Here is a 25,866-nt window from a genome sequence, read left to right as displayed (position 1 = left end):
CATTTCATGATGACTAAAACCCAATACGCAAGTGTCGTTTACATAAACAAGAACGTCACCCATTTGCAATCGTCCATCGAGCCATGCTGGGCCATTCGGTACAATGGATTTAATCTGTAGAAATTCTTCTACGCCATCATCGCCACCCACAATTGTTATACCTAAACCTCGAGCGGATTTTAAAAGTGTTCTGGTGATACGTTCCCCTTGCATTTCAGACGGATTCCGTGTAAATTTGTACGGCAATAAAGTTCTATTCGCGTTATGAAGTTCGCCGGGCGGTGGTGGATGCATAGCTCGTTGAGATATATCTACGGTGGACATCGTCGAACCAGACGATACTGAACTTAACGCAGTACTTGCTCCAGCACCATTTAAAATACTTTGTGATGATGGCGTTTGCGGTCGTTGTTGAGAATTTACTTGCTGCTGTTGGTGAGGACTTTGTTGTTTTTGCCTTTGCTCAGCTGCTCTACGTTTTGCTTCGAGAACTGGATTTTCATACTGAGTGCGTCGATTTACATGATCTATATAGTACGTGCCGTATAGGGAATCTTCTATCTTTTCCCAACCATAAGGCAGCTCATCTTCACCGCATTCCTCTAGAGACTTTTTTTGAAATTTTGATAAACGTGGATCCAGCCAATGCGATGTGCCGGTATTGTGACTGCAATGAAAAACATACATATGTACATGAATGTGAAACTATTATAAATCCAAAAAAATCTCAAACGCACTTACTCGATAAAATATAATTCACCTCTTTCGGTATACGCAGTTTCCCATTTTGGCGGTAGTGGTCCCAAACCGTCGCCAGGATCGTCTTTCTCAGGAAAACTATTTGTTCCGCTTACAAAATTGCTACCGCCCATGCTGCCGTTGCAACAATTATTTTGTAGCAAATTTTCTGAAAATATTTGAATGAGCGCACTTTATAAAGCAGTGAGTTCTATTAAAAGTTTTCTTGGATTATAAAAGTTTCTTAATTTCAAAATCGTTTCTTTTTTTCGGGATGCAATCTTTATGGAATATACTTGTAGTGTGTTTTAAGAGTTAATGGAGAAACTATCTATGTTCGTTTAGACCGCAATACTTTACGTTTTACATTTTATGGTATTTTCTTTCGGATTGTTTTAGTGTAGAATACGATGAATCATATTCTCAAACGTTACGTAGAGATATAACGTTTGTTTACAAACAAGTTGCAAACAAGTTTGTCTTACGAAGGCATGCAGACCTAATACACACGAATACATATGTGAGATAAAAGGCTTTATAATTCTTAGCTATTTTAATAAAAACAACAATGCCCTTAACTACATTTCAATCGTTTTATTAAAAACCTCACTGGGTCATTGATAAAACGTATGTCTACCTATGTTAATCTATACATATTTAAAATACACTCCAACTGCCTACGCGTACCAAATATCTATCTTCTTTAAAAAACTTACTATATATACTTACATATATATATATAAATATATATAGATTTTGTGACATATGCCGTCGTTATAATTCTACTTTTTAGTTATGTCTTTAAATTAATTAAACACCTGCAAGTATTTGCTTTTGTACAATTTCATTGAGGCAGCAGGTGCATAAGATTGCCGTTTAAAAATGCAATTACGCTTAGGTTTTTTATTATACCCACCACTGTAAGATGCGCATATACACATTTTTCCAAAAATATATGCAACACCCAAAAGAAAGCTTCAGAGACCCTGCAAAGTATATATATTCTTGATCGGTATGAAATTCAGAGTTGATTTAGCCATGTCTGTCCGTCTGTTTGGTTTGTGTTGTTGGCACTCCAATGGCGCTCGGAAAAATGAAGATATCGATTTTAACTCAAGTAGAAACATGGGAAGTTTCTGCACGCAGGTTGTTATTGAAAATGGGCCAAATTGATCGGAGCTGAAGTTCGCAGTGGAGCGTAAACTGAACGCAACTTATTTTTTTTTTACACGATTTTTTTGGTTTTTGCTCTTTATTCGGAAATTATTAAAGTTAGAACCCCGAAACTTTCTACATTTGCTTTACGAGGCACTTTACCCTCGTGGTCGAGAACCAATCGGCCCTGTCCACATAAAGTTACGAGTAATGAAATTTACTTTTTGAGGTTTAATGAGATTTATTTATCATAAGGCAAACAAGACAAAACGTTTAAAACTATTTTATACACTCCTCAAATGAAGATATATTATCTGTCTAAAAATGGGTGAACATGGTAGACACCGCGATCATGTTTTTTCTAAATAATACCATCGATATGGGTATCAAATAAAACAACTTGGAGAGTGGATTGCGAAAAGCATAGTGGTGGGTGTGCGAGATTCGGTCCCCGCCATATATAATTTTTTTACTTGTTTTTATATCCATTAATGATAAGATAGTTAGACTTATTTCGCATGAGCGGCCGAGTAGACAAAGGATCGCGACTAACAATACAATGATTGCGGCTTCAAATCTCAATTTCGATAGAGTTTTCAATGCAAGGCGAGCATATGATCTAAGTTACCCGGCAGCCTTTATATCTATACTTTGTAAATTTATCTACGAGATATATGGACAATAAATAAATAAAGATAGTGTCTTAACTTGATTTATCTATCCTCTCCACATCCTATCATTGCTTTTATTCAAGAAATTTATTATTTGTTATTCAAATTTTTGGTGTTATTTATACTTGAATATCTCTTTATTGTGGGTGGCGTTGGCATTGATTCTCATCATATAAATAAATATTACGTCAGCAGAAATTACGCACTTTTTACGCGGGTAGTTCGAAATGTATTGTGCTCAAGTGTCTCATTGCAGTATAAGTTGTCAGTATGCTTTGTTATACCCTACATCAGTTACAGTGTGTCTAATCTGTCTTTACGTCTGTATGGTTATGTTCTGGTTTGCCTACAGCCAGCAATCTTTGAGCCAATTTTTCGAATCAATTCGGGGCACCGATATATTTTAATAGAAGAGCAAGCGCTACCAAAGATGAATTAGATTGCGCTTCGGGTTTAACGCCACATTTCAAAAAATAAAAAACTGCTTCTAGTTGATTCGAGCATTAAAGTAGTGTACTTTACCTAATACAGTTCTTCATTTATTTTCTCGAAAAAATGGCAAAAATTATGTCTAGTTCCAATGCGAACGAAAAGTGTTCGCGACAATTCTCATATATAGCAGGGAATTTTAAAAGTGAACTAAGTAAAAACTTAATGAATTTAATTTCCTTATGCAACACCTTACCGTTTTTCACCTGTATTGGTCAAGAAATGGGTAGAACCAAAAAATAGGCTGATATGATCCAAAGTTGGTGCAATTAATTTTTTGCATCTTAATTTATTAGTATGGTACAATATATATATCAAAACTTGCAACCTATAGCTTGAACAAAAAATTTACAAGGACAGATAAGCTGAAATAAGAAGCTTTTTTTGAATCGATCGCTACAGTATCTATCTTAAGCCCTTCTATATACGGCCGCACAAACTTAATTATCACTGTGGCTTTTGTATGCCATGTCTAATTTTCAGAAAGAAAAATGAAAATTTGTCCGTAATAAATCAATCATAGGGAATTTGAATCACATAGATCTATTTTCTAAATTGCATCATTTATTGGGGCGACTGCACGAGAACAAGCCTTTCCATAAGGACTCTAAGTCCAGTATGCGGTTTGTTATAACGGAAACGACTGAAAAACCCCCATAATTTTTGATCACGTTGACCTTTGAGTATCCTCCAATATGGGCGGTTCCGTGAAAATTATGCATTTATATAAAATTAATGGATAATTACTGGTGTATTTTTTTATAAGCGATGGTGTGTAGGATATTTAATGGTCGGTCATGCCTGTCTATGGCATTGTTACCTGTTATTTTCGTCATAAAAAACCACAAATTACATTTCGACGCAATGTAAGAGCTATGTATTCATGGTAACGCGTATATATAGTGGGATCGAAAAGTAGTTCGATCTGATCTAAATTTCCTATGATTAATTTCTTTCTAAATTGCTGTATGGATTGATTTTCGTAATTTCTTTTTCTAAAGCGCTTATTATTCATGAGATTCCTTATAAGCGTTTGGAGGCAAAAAATAGATCAAATTACCTTTATGGACCGATTTTCACTACGAAATTGGACCTTTTTATGTCTTACACCACTTATGGTGGAGGATATACTAAGTTTAAACGGACGTATGCAATATATAAAAAGAACTTACGGCAGACATACCTTTTATTTTCGATCGGCTCAGAATCGTATTAACAATCAATTTCTGAGGCGATCTACGCTGGTCCGGCGGTCTGTCCGTCTGATGTCTGCCCATGTATTCTCCCTTTTAACTTATAGGACGCAATTTATGGCTTATTTTGGCCTAAGAACGAAAGCGATTGAAAATGGTTCGATTCGGATCACTTCTATGACCATTCCTCTATGATACCTTAATTTGAAAATTCGTTATGTGAAAAAAATTTATAATTTTCAAAATTTCTGGATAAAACTCGCCGAGCGCTAGGTATTTCGTCATTATAAATTTTTGTTGAGGTAATTTCGATCTAGTAGGCATTAGGTGTTAATTAAGTTGCTCCACTCTCCGATAAATTACGAATTATTTCATCCATTGACAGTTTTGGACTTTAATTTTAACGGGAGCTGCCAATTCTACGATAGTTTTTCGACTTCCAGAAATCATATCAAGGGCGGTAATTTTTGCGAAGGTGAACTTTAGCCGAACTCAGCCAATGTTCTCCGTGAAGCTTGTTCATTTTATAAAGTGATGATTCAATTAGTTAAGAACTCTATATTAGTTATTTTCAATAAGTTTAAAAGGAGTACTTTTATAGATCTGCTGGGGATTGTAAGTGTAACGGAATGTACTTGTACTAAATAGATAAATAAATACCGCCTCTCTTAATCCGTAAATAGCTCAGTATGCAACCTACCGCCAAGAGGGATAGAGTTGTCATAATTTTTGGGAAAATATTTTGTAGAAACTTTTATTCCCGACGCCCCTCCCTCCCCTTATATTAGATGCAGAAGTTTACGAAATCTCCGCATGTTCGTCTAAATGCATAATAAGGTTGTGCAGGAGAGAGCTAATCTGCATTTACTCCGACAGTCAAGCCACCTTTAAGTCCCTAAAGGGGTGAATATTAACATCTAGGTTTATGCCTAGGCTGCCTTCAGACATTGAATGAACTAGACTGGCGCAACGATGTGTATCTAATATATGTGCTTAGGCATTCGGGTTTTGAGCTCAACGAAAAAATTGTCTGTCTAGCCATGTTAGATCTTGAATCTTTCTATGGCGTACCAAGAAACCAAATTAACAGGATGGTATCGCAGTGGGCACAGAAGAAATCGGTTTGCCGTTGGAAGCAACGTGCAGTAGAACGGCACGTCATGGCACATAAGCTCCTGAAACTAGAAAGAAGCGACCTATGTTTAATCACGGGCTTCCACACCGATCATAATTTCCTCAGGTACCATATGAAAAACACGAATATATCCGATACCGATTCTTGAAGATCCTGTCAAGGAACGAGAGAGACGTCCCATCATATTCCATATGAATGTGAAGCCTTCTGCAGAAGCTGGCACCATGTATTTGGCGAGCATTTTACAATGCCGGACATGGTGTGGTGCTCCGATCCAAGCAAGATAGCGGGATTTATAAAAATCGTAAAACTTGATGCCTAACGTTATGGGCGAGTACAATAGAACTTCTAGATTGCGATACGGTTTGTCCGGCGCCAATTGAGACACCACCCGCCTGATGACATAGAGTTGAATAAGAAATTTTATGTTTTGCACAATGGCGGGCATGCAAAATTCAACTTAACCTCGCTATAGTTTATTTGCTTTTCTTTTTTTTTTTCAATTTTATACATTTGTCCAGGCCAAATGCAATGTTTATATTCTTGATTAATGTTAGTGCTTTTGAATCATATTTGCATATGCATCCCTACCATATGACATAGGATTGAATAATTTTTTTCCTCTAGGTTTTTGTTATAATTGGAAATCTACCGTTCAAAAATGACGCCTGGTTAAACAATCCATTCATTATCTAGTGTTATTATGTTGCTTGAAATAACAATAAACGACACCGTACACTTTGCAGCCTTCTTTGCTGCCTGTTAATTGCTGCCGATTTTTTTTTTTTTTTTTTTTGTCTGTTTGTTTATCTGTGTGTTGGTGTTTGTTTATTTGAAGTTCGTTAAAAATGAAAAATTCGCAAATCATAGTCTACACTTTCGAAGCATATTTATTGCAAACGCGAAAATGCGATTCATTCAGATAGTGGATATTAAAATATTTCGCTAAAGTTAAGTATAATTTCTTGCTTATTTTTATTTATTTATAACGTTTAAGAGAATTTTGAATTTCTAAAGCACTTGCACAGCAAGCCCAGCGCTTTTGCAATCTGATAAACGGCTCTTTGTCTTCAAAGTAGATTTTTTTGCGGCCTTTAGAAGATTTTTGTGCTAATTTTTTTTCTAAAAAGACTTGGTCGATTCGGTTGGTCGTTTTATTCTCATTCACGCTGCTCTGCTCTATATTGAGATACAAAAAAAAGCCTTTAAAAAAAAAGCAAAAAAAAAAATGAAAATAAAAAGAAAGAAAAAATGGAAAAAAACCTTGTTTGCATGGCTAATTGAATGGTAAAATGAGCTGAAATAATTCTTTATGCATATACGAACACAAGCACATATATACATTGCACCGGTGTAGGTAAATATACTTATCCCACATATAAGAAAAGTCGAACAGAAGTTACGGACACGTTGTAAATACAAAAAAAAAAAAAAAAAAAAAAAAAAAAAAAAAAGTTACAATCGCCTTGAAGCGAATCTTTAATATACGCTATGCAGGGTTCAATCTAAGTTCTGTTTATATACTGTGCACACTAGTAGTAGTAGCATTTGCAGGTATATATATATATGTGTAAACAAAGATCCACTTTCTATTAATTGTGAACGCGTTAGTGGGTCAATTGGATTTACAGTTTACACAGGATTTTAATTTATTGCCACTAAATAGCAATAATTAATTTTTTTTTTTTTTTTTTTTTTCAACAAGTTTCTAAACCTTGAGGAAAAGTTTAGAAAATACCTGCATTAATTCTCAATCATCAAACTAACATTTCGCGATTTTAAGGTTACTATTAGGTGTTTGCAAGAATTTTAATCAGCGATTTCTACAAGTAAAAATGATAAAGAAATTGGAAATACCAGTGTACATAACGAGTGAATTTGATAAAATAACACTTTTTCATTTCATATAATTGATTTATTCAGGGCACGCCGACGCTAATCGTGGAACCTTCGAAGTAGTATTTTCGATATTCATTGCGTTTGTTGTTGCTTTGAAGATATCTGCTGGCGAAATCCATCCGAGACGTTCAGAAGTTTATGGTGATGCTACTCCATCACATCTCAATTGTCGGTTTTGGTGTGACTTTGATGTTGGTCGGCCAAAAAACGACCTGGAGGACCAAAAAAGTTCAAGGACCACGAATTGCAAGACTTATTAGCCGAAAATCCAGCACGAATATTCAAAGAACTTTCGAATAGCTTGGCAAGTGACGAGTCAACAGTTTCTAGATGTTTACATGCGACGGGAGCGGTCCAAAAGGACTGACAATGGATACCTGAAATTGCCATGTTGGGCGCTTGTTGTAAAGGTCGTCCAGGATAAAGTGTTGCAGCTCAAATGGGAAGTTCCGCCTCACCATGCGCACTCACCAAACATGTCTCCTGATTACAATTTGTTCAGATCGGTGCCGCATGACTTGGCTGGCATGAGGGTCTTCAAAATTGATGAGGTGCGAAAATTAGTCGGTGGATGAATCGCTATCAAACCAATGTAAGTTCTTTCGGTATGATGTCGCTAAGTTGGCAAAAATATTTTAAACTGTTTTAGAAAATAACGGAAACTATTTTGATTAATATATGTTATACCAATTTTTCACAGTAAATGTTTTTCGCAAGTGAAAATGTGATCAAAACTTCTGCACACTCTTAATACAAAGCGTAGACAGTTTTCTTCAGAAGATTTACATAAATACTTGACTGCACTGTGCTCAGGGCGACGATTTTTTTCGGCGTTTCGACCCCCTGCTGAGAGTTGAAGTCTAATAAATCCCTTTCTATTAGTCACAACCACCAGGCATCATGAAAATGGCTGATGTTTCATTTCCAATGACAAGTTGAAGTAAAAACTTTTCCTAACATCCATGCTAGCAAAAGGATGCTTTTGATTTCCTACCCGCCCTGTTGGCAGTTAGGCTTCGTACAATCTCTTATATGGATCCAAGATTCTCACTATAAGGAAATTAATCCGCTGAATGGACGGGTAGGCAAATGTATGGACTAGCAATTCAATGATCGTGGGTTCAAATCTCAAGTGCAGCAGAGTTTTTAATAAAACCGAAAGCCTTAGATGCTAGTGCTGTAAGATTTTTTAGTCTTAAAATTTATTCTCTGGCCAAATTTATAATAATAATAATAATAATAATAATAATAATAATAATAAAACTAAATTAAATAAATATATAAATTCTTTGTCTTCTTTTTAAAGCATATTTTTAGGTGCAGAGTCTTCTATCGAGATCATCTCTCGCCGGAATTTTTTTTTAACTCAATTCCGCAACTGTGTGGCACGTGGCCTTCCGTTCCGCTTATACAAAGTAATCGTAGAGACAATTAATTCTTAAAAGTGGGGAAATAAACGGTACGTTTGCCGTCTCGCTAATTGCTATTTACAGTCAGCCGCAAATTGTTCCATTGACTTGAATTTTCTTTACTTGATTTCGAATTGTAGAAAAGTTACCACCACCACCACCACCGACTCATAACCGATAATTTGTACTTTTTAGAGCGTGTGTGGTTGGTTCTATTATTAAATGGTACGCCGTGAAAAATTAAAACATCAAAGGAAACTGGAATATATTCCACGATGTAACCTCAAAAGAAAGCAAACGAAGGGTGGCCTCCGCAAAAAAAAAATAAAACAAACATTTATTACAAGCAGAACGACAACGTTATTACATGCTCCAGCAGTGAGTTAAAAATAAATAAACATCAAATGAGTTTACTTTGGATGTAAAAGATGGAAAATTGCTTTTCTATAAATTAGGCCACAAAAATATATATATATATATATATGCGCGTGTGTATGGGAATGTGTTTTGATTACTTGTTCCAGTTAATTGTTATTTAACTAGAGTTGCAACAAGAAAAGTCTAGTCGGGGTCCGTTCACCATTATCAACACGCGAATATATGAATTTTAATCGAGACTTAAAAATTGTTAAACGATTTTATAAAATTAATTGTTTCATAATTATTATAATATAATTAAACTTACGGTATTATTATGGATTTCATGCATGCATAAGCACGCAGCCCTAACACACTTCGAGAAATTCTTTAAGGGCTAACCTTTTATCGATACATGAGAAACTGCATCTACCCCAATACATGTTCCGGCCCCTTGTTAAATACCACACTTTTGAGGCACGAACTGAATTGAATTATCGAAAATATTCACTTGACAAGTTTTCTACAACTTTCTAAATACATTGCAACAAAAACTAGTTTCCGAAAGGAAGTTGGTTAGAGCGTATAAGCTATCACACATAACGTTACTTAGTTTAGTGTATTTGTTCGTTTTTGTATTTATTTTTTAATTAAGGAAAAATTACACGCTTTTATCAACAACTTAACTCAAAAACTTTTCTTAACTAAGATGAATATTTTCCTTATTGTTTTTTAATTCTTGGTTTGTGCAACGTATGTAACATCCAGAGAGCCCCCTTTTATTATATCGGTCGATTCAAAATCACTTCATGAATCGAGCTGAGCTTGGCTGTCCGTCTGTTCGTAATCCTCGAAATATTTTGATGAAATTTGGTATACTGGTGGTGTTTTGACCCAGACACGAGCCCTATTGGAAATGGTTTGGATCGGATAACTTCTTCGATCACTTCCATGTAAATCATTATATGAAATAAATACGAAAATTATATTCGGCCGTGACCGAATCTTTTTCACCCAACACCGTTATTCTAAAAAAGACAAAAATAACAGAAGTAAATTTTTCATGCTCTATAATATGGAGCGGGCTCTGCTGGTCTTTTCTATTTTCAAAATGAAAGCTTTTGTCGCATAGGCGTGTGCTTTGAAAAGTTTAGCTCACTACAAAATTCTTTTGGAAATTTGTAGGGGATATCTTCACCTTCGCTGACGCGAGAATGCTTACCGCAGATACTACAAAGTTTGGCAGACGGACAGATGGACAAACCAAAAGTTTACATGCGTTATGGGGATTTTTTATGGTCATTTCTGCACGTTATAAAGGTATTGAAAAAACATTTTTTTTGTTGTCAATTTTTTCTATTCTTGTAGAGGTACCACTGCATCGCTCATAGGATATGCGTTCAAATTTTCGTTCATTTATTCGCTATAGTTTAGGAGTCGTCTCACTTGACATAGTATTGTAGACGTATCCTTTGACTGATTTGGCCTTTTCTAATATCAGCCTACACTGCAAGAATTTGCGATATTGCTGCCAAATTTGAAGTCGAAAGGTTCCTTTTTTGCGGCCAGGAGGATGTTTGCAACAGATATTACACGGGCAGACGGAGAGCTTTGTTAAGGGATGTGTTCTGGTAAGGGTAAGCGTCTTTGATAGTTAAATCCGAACTTATCTTCACAGCCTTTAATTTTAAATGCTTGGGGCTATTTTTTTTAGGGATATTTTTTTATAAGGATGAATGAAAATGAAAAATAAGCCTTTATAAGCCGAAATTGGCCCTTAATAACTTAACCATAGGAAATTTGCATTACATAGACTTATTTTTTAAAGCGCACCATATATAGAGAGGATTGCACGAAAGCAAGCCCTTTGATGGCGATAAAGGATTACATATGATATGTAAATAAGCTAAAATTGGCCGACATTTTGAATACCTTTCTTCCATGAAAATTATGCATTTAATATAAAAATAATGATCAACATTTGGAGTATTATTAAGAAGAAAACGGGGTGAATGACCGTATCAGGTGAAGTCGGGCCTCGCTTATAACGTTCAATACTATGCTTATACAAATGGGAAACGTTTCCATTAGCGGCGGAAGCAAGTCGAAGATTACGCAATGTCTGCGCAACACAAAAGCTGACGCAACACGAATGTCAAACCGATTTTTATTGTTCTGAACATAACAAGATTGTGCTGAAACTTTGGCGAAGGTATCAAACCGCGCGTTTTTACCAAATTTCAATACAATCGTACATCTGCCATCATGTTGTTCAGTCACGGTTTCCATTTAAACTCGAAAAAGAACAATATTTGGCAACAGCTGATAAGACGAAAACCGGGTCACTAATTGCTTTTCAAACTGCAAACCGTAATAGAGAGCCTGTTTTGAAAGGATTAAAAATTCAGTTCACAAAATCTAATTTTTAGACTAATCACTGCATTTATTAATCATTACATTGACGAAAATGGCAGTTTATTGCAATAGAGGAGGCCATAAATAACAAATTATTTTGATATGTAAAACAAAGCTTTATAATGAATTCAAGTTTTTATTGTTCAATTTATTATATTATTATCCGTCATTATCAACTTGTTCACAGCACTTGGTTTGGTCACAGTGGTTAAGTACACTTTCACTTTTTCAGTCTTGCATTTGACATAGTATAAAAACTTTTTCATTCTAAGTTTTCATTAATTAACATAAAATGATATTTTATTTATAATTTTTTTTTCTTTTTTTTAAATTATCAAAAAGTTCTATTGTAACGAAATTGTGCTTTCAATTCCCTTCGAGACTTCGTTTAACACAACTCTGTTAACAGCTTAACAGTTAAACAGTCAACAGTTAACATATTCGGTTTGTGTCTTTACTAGTTGAATTTAAAGATAGCCTTATACCCTTAAGTCAGAATCGAAAACCGTATGGTTTTGTTAAGAGATTGAAAAGGTCGGCATATTCTATTGAGATTATATTGATAATGAGGAAAACAGATTTGAGTTAAGACAACTTTTTGGGGGTTTGAGATTACTACAAATATTTCGTCTCTACTCCTCTTTCAAACTAACACGGCGCTTAAGAATTTTTTTGCAAACAACGGGCCCACATAGAAAATGGGCCTTTTTTCAAAAGGTCAATTACTGCAATTTCAAATATCTAATCATATTTTGTCGTCTTGTCACAAAAATCAATTTCCGCCCATACTAGAGGTGCTGTTGCGCCTGATATTACCTGATATTGTAGCTGATTACGCAAAGAACATTGATGCAATAATAGTCGAAAGCATGAAGTAGACCATGTCAAATGTAGCACCCGACGCAAATATATCTTGAAGAAGAGTAGTATGGTGTTGGATCGCCGGAATTGCATTGTTTGTGCAAAGGCAAGAGTGACTATGCCGCGTAAAGTAAGGCTAAAGGCCTTATAGACTAAATTTATCTGTCTAAATATCTATTTCTTTACGTAGAAAAAATTCTTAGGAATAAAATCTTGTAATTGTGATAGCAAGTCCTGACTGTTAGGTACGGCTCTTTGGGGAGTATCGTGGCGGCTGTGGCTTTCCTCATTCCTAAATCGGATACTTGAAGGTAATGATAGGTCTCACCATCCCCTAAAGTTGATTTATTGGACCATACACAATAAATAAATCTGGATCACCAACTGCAGTTGAGATCTCTAATTTATTGAGATTGTCTTACTCATCTGAAGGGTAAATTAACCCGTGTAAACATTAGGTGCCCTGAGGTGAAGTTTTATAACATATACCATAGGAGCATAAACCACTTATAAACTGCAGTATGATGGATTCACGATAAAATGTCCTGCATTTGTTGTACAAAAACGAAAAAAAAAACAGCCACGCCTACTCAACATTATGGAGTGTGAGGACCCAATATCGTTCCTCGTTTTGGCCTCACGGCTTCTCCGTCTCTGGCTGAGGAGAGAGGATTGCTAGAGAGTAAGATAGGATAAGAGTAGGATAGGCGTGGTATAAGAATAGGATAGACAAAGGATAGGAATAGATTAAGATAGAATAGGAATAGATTAAGATAGGATAAGAATAGAATAGGCCAGATAAGCGTAGGTTAGGGATAGGTCAAGTTAGTTGAGTTTGAGTCACCGACTAATGAAGTTCAATTCTGGTCGTAGATTTGTAGAGACGCGTTTGAAAGGAAAGTGTAATAAGAGAAATAGAAAATAAAGGTCCCTGCAAAATACAAATTTCTTACGCGTTTACATTACCCTGGGCCGCTGAGCTGCCCCAGCTTTCAGGAAAGGGGCGGAAACGTCCACACAAGAGTATGAAAATTTATTTTTTTTCATTCGCTGTTTACCCTTTAGTAGGACGACAACCGAAGATAGTTTTCTTATTTGTCTTTTTTTTCCAATATAAGAGGCTTATTATCTACCATCGATAAGATATTTGTAAATAAAAGCACTTATTTTCGACATGTTGTAATTAAAAACGGAACTTTTTTTAAATGACATCCTTTTATAACATTTCAATTACAGTGTTACAGAGTCTTCTATAGAAAAAAAAGGTTTTGTTTATCCCTATTCTCTCTCTCTAATAAAAAAAAAAAAAATTTTAAGTAAACATGTGAAAGTTCCTTAAACAATAACAACAACAACAACAACGACAAGTAAATACACGTTTGCATGTGCAGTATCTATGATCAGACAGGTCTTATGTATAAACTAGTGTGCAAAAATACTAAAACGTTCTCTAGGTATGCATAAGTGTGCGGTATAATGTCCATACAAACATTTTCTGATATATTTTTACATCAAGTTTATATTACGAATGAATTCGTCAGCGGGAACGCTTATCAAAGAAAATGAGGAAAACAAAAATGTCAATTTCAATGCAATCATGTTCAAATCTGGTTTATTCGAATATTTACTACCGACTGCCTTACCTAGTCGATGGCCTTTGTAAGTAAAATTGAAAATCTTCCTTTTTGATTATTGCTTCATCTGGATCATTAAATTTTTACTAGTAACTTCTCAACGGGTCTCACTTTTACCTATTATAGCAAGTCATCAGAAGAACGATCACTTCAGTGAAACTGTTTTAAATTCCGGAAAGCAAGTGAAAATTACTGCTCGGACTTTGTCATAAATTGATGGTAGATAACGCAATTTAGTGCGCATGTCGCGCATATTAGTAAGGTGACCGCCGTAAACAATGGATCAAACGATTATATAAAAACCCTACACTTGGAAAGCACATCATTATAGGAACAGGAAGAAGCCCAAGTTCCTTGTTCTTTGAATGAAAAATAATTTTTTTTTTCGTTTGTTCGTAATTTTCTTCATTTTCCATTATTAACTAACTACAAACAGAAACCGTTTGGAGGTCGAAATGTAGCACTTATTGCTTTGAATGCAAGGCAAAGGACAGGTTTTTGCAAAAATCTTGATCACTTTTTCACATGAAAAAGGCACTTATTGTGGAAAATTAGTGCAACATACATTAATCAAAATAGTTTCCGTCATTTCCTATAATATTTTACAATATTTTTGGCAACTTGACGATATCATGTTAGAAGAATTTATATTGGATTGGTAGCGAAGCACTCACTCGTCCATTTACACACTTCTTCAACTTTACGAACCGGCATCGCAGCCATGCCATGCTGCACGGATCTGAACAAGTGGTAATCAGGAGGCGCCATGTCTGATGGATACGCTGGGTATGACAAAAAATTCCCTTTCAAGATGCAACAGTGCATTCTGGACAACTCTTGCAAAAAGAGGTATTTTTAGTCGATTCGTGTTGCCACTTTTATTCCGTTGAACTCAAACTGACAATTGGTATATGAGGGGGAAGAATCACTATAGGTCTCTGAACGTGTTTAGTGGGCTTCTGCAGATTTTTTCGAATAAACAACAAAAGTAATGAATTTGGAAAAAGAGAAATTAGAGAGCTCCGTAATAAGCGAGGGCGTATGCTGAATAAATCAATAATGTTAAATTAAAAACTATTATTTTATATAGAGAAAGGTCAAGAGAAAGGTCGAATTTAATCGTCATGTACGCTGGTATTTCCAATTTCTTTATCATTTTTACTTGTAGAAATCGCTGATCAAAATTTTTGCAAACACCTAAAATATGAAATTGTCAAACGAAGCCAACGAAATCAGCCGCAGTGTAATGGCATATTCTTCTTCTCCTTTTTAATATTCTAATTCTACTTTTTTCATATATCCTATGCCTATTCATAATAGGACCAACTTCATCTACAGAAACTACCTAAAGTTTGCAAATATTTCGGAGAAAGTGCCTGAGCACATAAAGAGAATTCTTGGAATAAAAAAAAATTTTATATTAATTTTATTAAAAAATTTATCTTATATAAATACAAAAAAAAATAAATAAATAAATTGAAATAGTTTTTTATATAAAATGTTTATATTATATTAAAATTTGAAACGTGTATATTATTGTTATTATTATTATGGATTTCATACCGAATTTTATAATTATCGTAAATGCTCGCGGGGATGCATACGAAAAAAAAAAACAACCGCAATATATGCGAATGTGCGAATATATGTGTGTGTGTAAGTGAAGAATAAAATATAAAATACAAAACATACACAATTAAAAATGTCAGAAAGTCAAAGACCTAAAGAAGAGAAAATCGCTCACTGCTGCGGTAAATAGAATCTGAAATGCAATGAAAACAATAACAATAACAACAACAACAACAATAATTAAAATAATTTCGCTAGAAGAATAGCATGTATTAGTGGAAAAATTACACACAACTGATTTAATAGTGAAATAGCACGAGTTTATATTCAACTTAATGCACATGTATGCAACAAAGTACAAGTTGATGGGAATTACTTGCAAATGTATATGAATGTAAATATGTTCTCATATTCATGATATTTGATATTGTTATTAAGCAGACCTACATAATGCATTCATAAATATCCATATATATTACATATATATATATATATATATATATATATATAGATGAGAGATTACATTTTAAAAAGATTCTCACTTGTGACCTAAATGTGGCGTAGGAACGAAAACAACTCTAGCCGACACACTGAGTTTCGCTCTTTCCAACTGATGATGCGATCGACGCTGATGATGACTTATGTACAACATTTTCTTATGTGTTGTCCTTTTCACAAAGCTCAGCCATCTGACCGGATACTTACTGATTGCATTGATATCGTTTTGATCTCGCGGCGATATTCATAAAAAGTGCCGCATTTTTCACTAACTAAAAATTTATTGCTGGAAGAGTTTACAATTTTTTCTGCATTTCCAAGAGTCGTCTTAAGTCAGATTATGTCTGTTACAGCCTGATGCTGTATACGATCTTGCCGAGGAGTAAGTAAAAAAAAAATTTTTTTAGTCTTGGTTGGCAAAAAAACAACATTAGGGAAAATGATTACTTTGTTTTTATACCCACCACCGAAGGATGACTTTGCCAAAACGTTTGCATCGCCCAGAAGGAAGAATCAGAGATCCCACAATATATATATATATATATTCTTTATCAATGTTAAATTCTAAATCGATTTCAGCAGATCCGCCTGCCCGTCTGGCCTTTTGAAAAGGCACCCCAACAACGTTCACGTGCCTATAGGATGGAAGCTTTTATTTTAAAATAAAAAAAAATCAACTACACCCACTCCATGTTATGCAGCATGAAAGTTCTTTTGCTTCTTTTGTTTTTTTTTTTAGTATAATGGCAATCGATATAAAAGATTCGATCCCGACCGATTTCAACTTTCTTACCTGTTATAATTAGGACGAAAATGTTGCTGAGTGATGAGTAAATGATGAAAAATGTTGAAAAGAATTTCAAGATACCGGGCGGAAGGAGAATTAGCTTCGACTATAAGGCCGAATATTCAAGATGCTATGCTTAGAGTCTATTTGCGTTGCCAGCCGGGTGCATGGTAATACAAGATACGGGACGCTCTATGGAGAATTCATGAAATTCACTTACAAAGTCGGAGCATGCCAAAAAAGCACAATAACACATTCGAAAAACTTCTGCAGTCAGTATGGCTGAATTTGAATATGTTACCACCGCTGCAACCATCAAATCACTGACTTATGTTTGAGTGACTCTTCGCAAAAATGCGTTCTTTTTTTATTTGCTCCATAAAGAATAGAAAAGCAATGCATAATAACACCATTGAACTAAATATGTCGCATAAATTTTTTGAATAAATATTCAATTTTTTTGTTTTTTAATCAATTCATTTCAATGCATTTGTTTTTAATCTACAATAGTTCAATTGCAGATCTCAAGAGTCAATATCCTTGCAATATTATTACAGAGCGAGTTTTATCAATAAATGTTTAAAACTGCAATTTTTTTCCATATCATAATTTTTCAAAATAAGGCGTTATATGCGAAGTCATCAAACAGATAGGCCGATCCGAATCATTTTCAATAGCAGTTCATCCTTATGTCAAAGCACGTCAGTATAACATATCTCATCAAAATATCACAAAAATTGCGACCTGTGTGCGGGTTGATAACAAATTTACATGGACAAACAACAGACGGACAGACAAGCTTAGATCGGTATAATAAAAGGTGTGCGTCTATCTTAAACGCTTTTGGGTATTATTTTATATTATGTATTATTTGCGACTAGCATAGTGTCAATAATACCCCGTACAGACCGACAGACATGACTTACTTTTGTTCTCGTATGAAATTAATAAAATCGTTTCCAATCATCCACACCGTAGTTTACATTAAAAATGAATTCCTTCGTTTAGCAACTTCGCCCATTTGCTAATTTTGTATCCATCATCATCATGTGAGCTATTAGCACTAAGAAAAAGAAACCATGTAAAAATCGAGTTCATCGAACATTACTCTGCTAGACATTTATTTAACCCACCTCCAGATGCAAAAAGATTAAACCGCAGGAGCTTAGCGCGCCTCCATTTTTTGATTAATTAAAAAAACAGGTAGAATGCAATAACTTAAAAATGTGACGAAAAATGGCGTTGTCGGCATATATCACGAATATCAGGTTTCGTATTTAAAAATATTTCCAAGGACATTGTTTTCCCCGACTTTCCACGACAATTTTCAAAGTCCATGGAGAAGATATTGGCCAAGCCCAGCTCATAATATGGCTCTCGCAACTTGCAAGGCAATTACGTTTAACATTCTGCACTTTCAGTGACAAATACGCAGCCGAAATACTAGGCAGTTGTTTAAGATAGCTCGGTTATCATACGTTCCGGGGGGAATGTACGTTCCTTCTTATTATTTTATATATTTTATAAAATTCCGTTTTCTATTACGTGAACGGAAGTTAAGAAAATAAAATATCAACTAATTGGGTCTGCATTCATTTAAGCCATAAGCGCACTTTGAGTCAAAAACGCTATCTTGCTTACCGTTGCTAAGATGTTCATGTTTGCGACAAAAAGATAACCATAGTATACGCATATATCAGGATAGGCTTGGTAAGGAAAATGTTGTATATAAATTAATTGTATCAAAGATATGGATCAAACGAAATGTAGTAGACTCTCTTGCTTCATATATAATATTTTATGTGTATAATTATTTAAGAAAGTAAGCAACTATTGCACCGTTAATACTTTACCTAAGTACTTGACTTGGCAACGTGCGTTTTTATAAACTATTTCATTTGTGTTGTTTAAAACAAACATACATTTAAGTAAACGTATATGCGTGCTTATGCAACCATATACTAAATATACTCATAATAGCTTTCGACATGACAAAGCATAAGAAGAACAAATAAATTATAAAAAGTAACAGAGTAAGTACTTATGTATGTAATTTAATGGTAAACAATCCGGAAACATCGCCGTCGCAACCATCGCTAATGTTATTTCTGTTATAAAGCGTGCGCATGCGTTCATCACTTTTCTACTGAGAGTGCAAACAAACGTCTCCATGTTATTGACATCTGGCTCGTTTTGCTTTATTGACTAATCTTGATTAAATTGCTAGCTAGCTAATAAGAATGGCCACATGGCTTGAGAAAAACAACTAGTTTAACGATATCATTGTTTACCCTATCTAATGCTTAATGCGAGTGGAAGTTAAACTTCTGCAGTAATGATAAGCAAAGAGAACGTCTTGCCGATAAATACATTGCAAATATTCGTATATCCACGTTTATACCGAGTATTGAAGAATACGGGAAAATCTGTTGTCCTACACTATACATATATATATTTACTATATATATATAGATACATGTTCTTGATCAGCGTAAACTTTTCAATTGATTTGGCAACGGGCACGTCATTGACTGTCTGACTAAAACTTTGTGGATATATTGGCTAATGGCTACACATACGAAGATTAAAGTAAGGATGGATAATTTGCACTCTAGATTAACGTGTACAGGCAAAATAAAATAATTCCATATAACCCGGCATGATAAGGACATCCCAACAAATCAAATGGCTTGAAAAACTTATTCAATGGCCTTACTTGTTCGATGTGTTCAATTCTTCTTGTTCTTCTTCTTCCAATTCCCGTTATCAGGAAATTCCCGTAAAAAGGAGCAAACGTATTCAGACCGTCTTCAAGTATAATCAAGTTCGTTTTAGTTACTCTATATAGCGCGCTTTAAATGCATTCACTTCATACTAAAAAAAAAGGTTCTTATTTCACGATTTCCATAAAAAGTAGTAAATGTAGTCCACAAAGCGCGATATAATTTAATCTGTTTTGTCTTAATTCTGTACTTCTCTCAGTGCGGTTTCCACAATTTTCGTAATACGAAATACGAATTTAACGCCTTGTAGGTGACTTCGCTGTAGATGCTCCCAGTTTCCAATTCCATTCTATAAAGCACTGCGCAAATGTATAGAATAATATATAATATAAATATATATATATATATATATATATATATATAGTATCCGTGGTAAGGATTCTCCCGTAAATTAAACTTTTCCAAGGACACGCCTATAACGCGTGCTATCCTATACGAAAAAAACTTTTATTTTATAAATAGAAAAAATCAGCCGCGCCCACTCCATATAAGAAGGCATAAAAATTTAGTTCCATTACTTTTTTTTCTCTGTAGCATAACGACGATGGATATAAAACACTCCGACCGAATATCATTTTTTTACTTGTTGTATTTCATATTTTGTTTTTAAGATTTTTTCTTTCGAAAATATCTGCTGGCTATAATATACTAATGTAAGGGATTTGTATCGTTGCTTATATGTTAGGTTAAATATGATAATTTCCTGTCTCATAAAAAAAATTCTATTAGGAAAACTTAACCTGCACATCGTTAAAAAGGCTACTAGTAGAGAATTCACGCTGTTCTAGTTTGCTTTTTTGCACAGGGCATGGTCTGCCAACAGTGACTTTTCAAACTTTACTTATATGTTAACTTATGTTATGTTAAGTACGGCAATTTTCAAAGTCCCATAAAAAAAATTCTCTAAGCAAAACTTAACATAACCTGCACATCGTTTGAAAGGCTATTAATAGAGGATTCGAGTTTGCACTTTTCCACAGGGCATGGTTTGCTCACAGTAGCTAAGCAAACTTTCGCTTAATTAACCGCATTTACTACATAAAGAAAAATTTTTTTCTTCTCGAATATTAATTCATTTACAAAAACATATTTTATTTATAATATTTTGTAAAAAAATTCTCGAAAATTTCTATTTTAACTATATTTTCGACTTAAATCCCTCCGGGACTTCGTTTAACAGATTTCTATTCTCGGCTTAACCGAGCTCTGTAACAATTTTTTGGTTGGTGTCTTTGCTATTTATATTTAAGTATAACTTTACACGGCTTAGAACATGCTACTCAAGCAGGCTATCGTAAGATATCTGCCTTAACTGATAATAAGTCCGCTCTCCAAACAATCTCTAAAAAGGAGAAACTTAACCTGTACCTCAGTAACGAAACTGTATCTAGTTTGCGCACCAAGCCTTTATGGCGTTCCACTCAACGATAAAGCTGACAGTCTGGCCAAGGAAGTGGAGAGCTCTTTAACAATCTTTACACTTCTAAAGAAGCCTTAAGTTAAGTTATGAAAAATTTTCTTTATGAAGAATGGAATAAGGAATTCCAAATTAAAGCCAGAGCAAAAAATGATCACGCTCTTCAATAAGTAATCATAAATTCTGAGAAAATATTCAACTTCTAAATCACGTTCTCGGTCACACGCATGACAAACTTTACCGGCATACGATTAAGGCTGCATCTAGTGATCTTTCTGGCACATTTAGTTAAAGAGACTTCGCAGTGGGCTTCATAATCTTTCAGCATTTTCTCTACCTTTCCGGATTTGAAAACCATCTTCTTAAAAAGGGATGAAGGGTTACTCAAAGAGCTGACTTCCTTTATTAAACAAACGGGGATTGGATTGTTGAACAGCGACCGCACAAAAACAAGTTTGAGTATATTCAATCCAAAAGAGATCTGTCTAGAGATAGAATGATTTTTTGGTTCCTTATCATATGACAACATCGTACAATGTTTGATTGCATTTTAAGTCATTTGTTGCATTCCCTTATTGGGTCTGTAACATGCTTCTGCTAGCCTAAGTATACAACGTTCCTGCCCACCATAACATGGAATCGCTCTAAAATATTCATAATCTGATCTGTAACTGCACAATACATCAGGATCACACCATAACTACCTAACCAAAAGAAAAAAAATGCTATTGCTAATGCGTGCTCCAATCTATAATATTATTTCTAAATGATAATTACTATTAGACATGTAGATACAAAAGTCATATGTTTGCTAAAACCACTTACCTTTACTTCCTTTCAGTATACCGCTTAAATTGTTGTTATTAGCAGTCGTCGTATTCGTTTGACTACTCGCGTTTAAAGTGCTGACCATGGTTGCATTTTGGTTGTTATTATTATTGCCATTATTGCTGGCATTCAATAATACCTGACTGTTGAGAGACGAAGAGCCAACTACAGATGTAACATCTTCGTGAGAGACATACAATGGTTGCTCCAGTTGCTGAGGTTTTACAAAAGCAGATGTGGGCGCAATACCTGCAATATTGTCATCAATACTAGCAAAAATTGATGTTGTGTTAGTTGAAGTGCTACCGTCCGTTGTTACATGTTCCGTTTTGGAGGTCATTTTAGGTGAGGGATCCGCAACTTTGGTGGAATTGTTCATTTCATTGATATTGGTATGGCAAACGCTGCCGCTATTGTTAGTAATTGTGTTGAAATTGGAATTGTGATTACTGTTGCAAGTTATAGAATTGTTTGTTGCTGTAGCGTTTGGATTTCCGTTGTTATTAATATTTGAATTTCCGTTAAAACTTGCTAAACTTGTTGATAATACAGTTGTTGTGGTGGCCATTACACTCTGACCATTATTGCTGCAATCATTGGCATTATGAAAACGTTGAGAATTATCAATGGCAACGGGCGACGACGTTAGATAATGAAAATGATTATGATTTCTACTGTGGCAATTGTGCACAATTTGATTCTCTTTTTCTAATTTTTGATTTTGATCTGTTATCAAACTGGCAGTTGCTTGGACTACTGTTGTTGATGTACGTAAAGTGGGAGTTTCCAATAAATTGATATTAATATTTGCAGCACCTGCGTTACTATTGAGATAACGGCTATCCTGTAAGCTATTAATAGAGCTGCTATCGTTACTATTTAATTTTGGTGACACACTTGATGATTTTCTCTCGCTGTGCTCAGCACAAGCTGAAGTAGCATTCTCGCCTTCTAATGTCGGCATTTTTTATTAAAAATTTCGCGGATTTCATTACTTTAAAAAGAAACGAAACGATTAAAAGTAAATTTCATGCACGATATTCTCAATTATCTTTCACTTTAGATTTTTATTTTACTTCAATTTTTGAAAACATTTTTTTAATACCAGAATTTTTTTATGTCTTTCCATTGCTGCAAATACAAAAACACACAAATAAAAAAAAGACGTTATAAAATGCAGACGTTAAACCACCTGTTTCAATGTTTACGTATAAGAATTATATACGAATTCGATTCCAGCCGAATAAATTACAAGAAAAATTGAAAAAAAGAACAAAGAGAATTTCCTAAGAAATGCCGTGCATCCATTCATACGTAAATACATACGCAATACAGATTAGCTCACTCAAACAGTCTAGTCGCACGAGGAGATTACAAAACAACTTTGAATTTACGACGAAAATACGACATTTACACTGAGGGTGATTTCAGTAACTCTGCCCAAAAGACTTCACTTGAAATCACTGACGTTTACATTACATTCGGTTAATTAATTGCACCTATAAACATATGGTGTTGGTCTACATGCAATGATGAAAATAGAGAAAAGTTGAAGAATAGGATATATACCGTATAGTCTATTGGATAGGATATTCGAATGTCACTAGAAAGGCGCATGCGGGTCGATTCAGAGAAAAATTGAAAAATGAGAAAAAAATACCATATAGTCTAATGGAAAGGATATCCGCATGTCATCAGGAAGGTGCACGCGACTCGATTCAGAGAAATGTTGAAAAATAAGAAAAAAGCCCATATGGTCTAATGGACAGGATGTCCGACTGTCACCCAGAAGGCGCATGCGGGTCGATTCCCTCGATCGACGAAAATTTCATTCGCATAGAGGACTAATAATTATCTCGACTTGAATTACTTATCAAAATATGATATAAAAAAAAGGGTCGAAATAGTGATGAGTTTTCGACTCATTATTAATCTCTGCGAATATCATTTAAAAAACAGATTGTTAACTATTAAAGAAACAAGGAACAAAGGTTATGCTTACAATTGCAGTTACAATTTTTATACCCCACACCACTTCTGATACAGGATATATTAAGTTTGTGCGGAAGTATGTAACACCCAGAAGGGCTTAAGATAAACCGACTTATTGAAAACGGTTTTAATCGATGCACTCTTCACATAATGACCTCTTCTGAAAAGTCGTTATAAGCAAAAAAATGCAATTTTTCAAATTTCTCGGCAAAATTGGCCAAGTATTGATATTGCAACATTCTAAATTGGTGTGAGAACTTTGGACCGCCTGTGGCAATTTTTTGAATCGCCTCTTTTATAACTGTTCCTAAAATAATGTAGACCTTATATGGTTTAAAATATCGAATTTCCAATATTTCATGGCGAAAATTGGCTCGTAATACTAAATCGACGAAGCGTTTGGACCACGTAGGCCTATTTTTTGGGTGCCACTGCATATAAGGCTTGTCATGAAGTGTAAACCCCTATATGCCAAAATAGCCTAGCTTTTTTATGATGACAATTTTTACATAATAGTAAATATATATAAAAATTATGTCAATCCTAACTTGAAGCATATAGGTCTATTTCTTCTCTCACTCAGAGGATATCTCATGACATCTTAATAACTTGTAGGAGCGTTCTGGCAAACAAAAATTAATAGTAGGGAATTTGAATCACATAGGTCTACTTTGTTTTGGTCCCCCACTTATATAGGCGCTTTCACGAAACGCAAGCTGTTATATGGATGGAAAATCTAACCTTCCAATATGCGGGCTTACATGAAAATTATGCCTCCATGTATTCATTTTGGTGCATTATTATCAAAACAAGCGAATAATTGTACTACCGAAGTAGTGTAATAGTCGGCGTTTTCCGACTTCCTTTTTTTTTATTCCTCCAATCTTCAAAAAATCGAAAAGTCGGCAACACTAAGTTATTATTAAACACTAATATATCGCAAAAGTAGTTAGGTGAACTTTGCTTTTCTCTTCTGAAAAACTGGGTTTTAACACAGTTTTATTAAGAGTACGATTTTTTCATTAATTTTATTTGATATTTTTTATTAGAGGAAATCACAATTTTTTGATTGAGTTCAGCTTAAGTAATGAATAAGTCCGAAGTCATTATAAAAACACTAAAAAATGGAAAAAAAACTATACCGTTACGAGGTTAGTGGTAAGTATTTAAAAATCCAAATAAAAGAAATATAAAAAAAGATCATAATAATAACACTTTCAAGGTTATCTAGAAGATTAGACCATGACTGTAATTTTTTGCTACTACTTTTACGACTATCTGCAGTATCGAGCTAAAGATTCCTCGTGACGTTCGTATACGTTAATAGCGGACATGTTTTTATTATATTACACTGCGTAAATTCATATGGACCCGAACGCATGTTACAAATTTTCTCATCAGTATGTTTATTTTGTTAACACAATGACGTCAACGATCACTCGTTCGCATCAGAAGATGTGAATTCAATGAAAAATATTTAACTAAATCCTTTTTTTCCTAAATAAGAATAAAAGGAATAATGCTGACACCTATACATAAATGCATTGGTTGCCTTCAAATTATTGCCAAGCTTTTCTTCTAAAGGCATCAGGATTGAGAGAAAAATCGTTGATTTCGAAAATTTCCATAATTTCCCCTGAAATCAAGCATAAATATAAAATAGCAAATAAAATAAACAAATCCTGAATTTTGAATACAAAGCCATCAAAATTCAGTGAAGCCGAATCCAGAACACAACTGTTTTTTCGTGATAAAAATAAAACGATAACGCAAAAGCAGAAGCTTTTGCATGCATCCACATTATGTCTGATATTGTTACGAAAACCCCAAACCCAGTTCATTCCAACTAATTCATATTCCCAAATAATAAATTAACTAGAGAAGGAAAAGCCCAAGTGCACATTCGTGGCGCGTCATGCAGCTGCCATCCAAGGAAAACTATTGGCGGAAAAGCAGGTTAACGGACTAAAAATGAAGCCATGAACATGGGTAATAATACTATGCTTGTAAAAATTTATATAAATAGAGTATTTACG

General features: G+C 34.5%; 1 protein-coding gene across 3 annotated transcripts in view; it reads right to left on the bottom strand.

The window, feature by feature from the left end:
* LOC119636818 (membrane-associated guanylate kinase, WW and PDZ domain-containing protein 1) overlaps window positions 1-25,866 on the bottom strand; it is a 35,583-nt gene that overhangs the window by 3,099 nt on the left and 6,618 nt on the right. Inside the window, exons 2-5 of one of the 3 annotated variants that reach the window (XM_038032464.1) lie at window positions 22,145-22,969; window positions 21,836-22,087; window positions 742-907; window positions 1-667 (exon numbers count right to left, since the gene is read on the bottom strand). In XM_038032464.1, coding sequence (XP_037888392.1) covers window positions 1-667; window positions 742-907; window positions 21,836-22,087; window positions 22,145-22,802 — 1,743 coding nt within the window. In that variant the 5' untranslated portion in view covers window positions 22,803-22,969. Of the gene's footprint in view, window positions 668-741; window positions 908-4,236; window positions 6,012-21,835; window positions 22,970-25,866 lie in introns of those variants that run through there. The other 2 variants (XM_038032463.1, XM_038032465.1) reach the window with 2 other exon arrangements.

Source organism: Glossina fuscipes, unplaced genomic scaffold (genome assembly GCF_014805625.2).
Source record: "Glossina fuscipes isolate IAEA_lab_2018 unplaced genomic scaffold, Yale_Gfus_2 28, whole genome shotgun sequence".
NCBI lineage: Eukaryota > Metazoa > Arthropoda > Insecta > Diptera > Glossinidae > Glossina > Glossina fuscipes.
The sequence above is the reverse complement of the archived record's forward strand: the minus strand, read 5'-3'. Positions and strand labels throughout refer to the sequence as shown.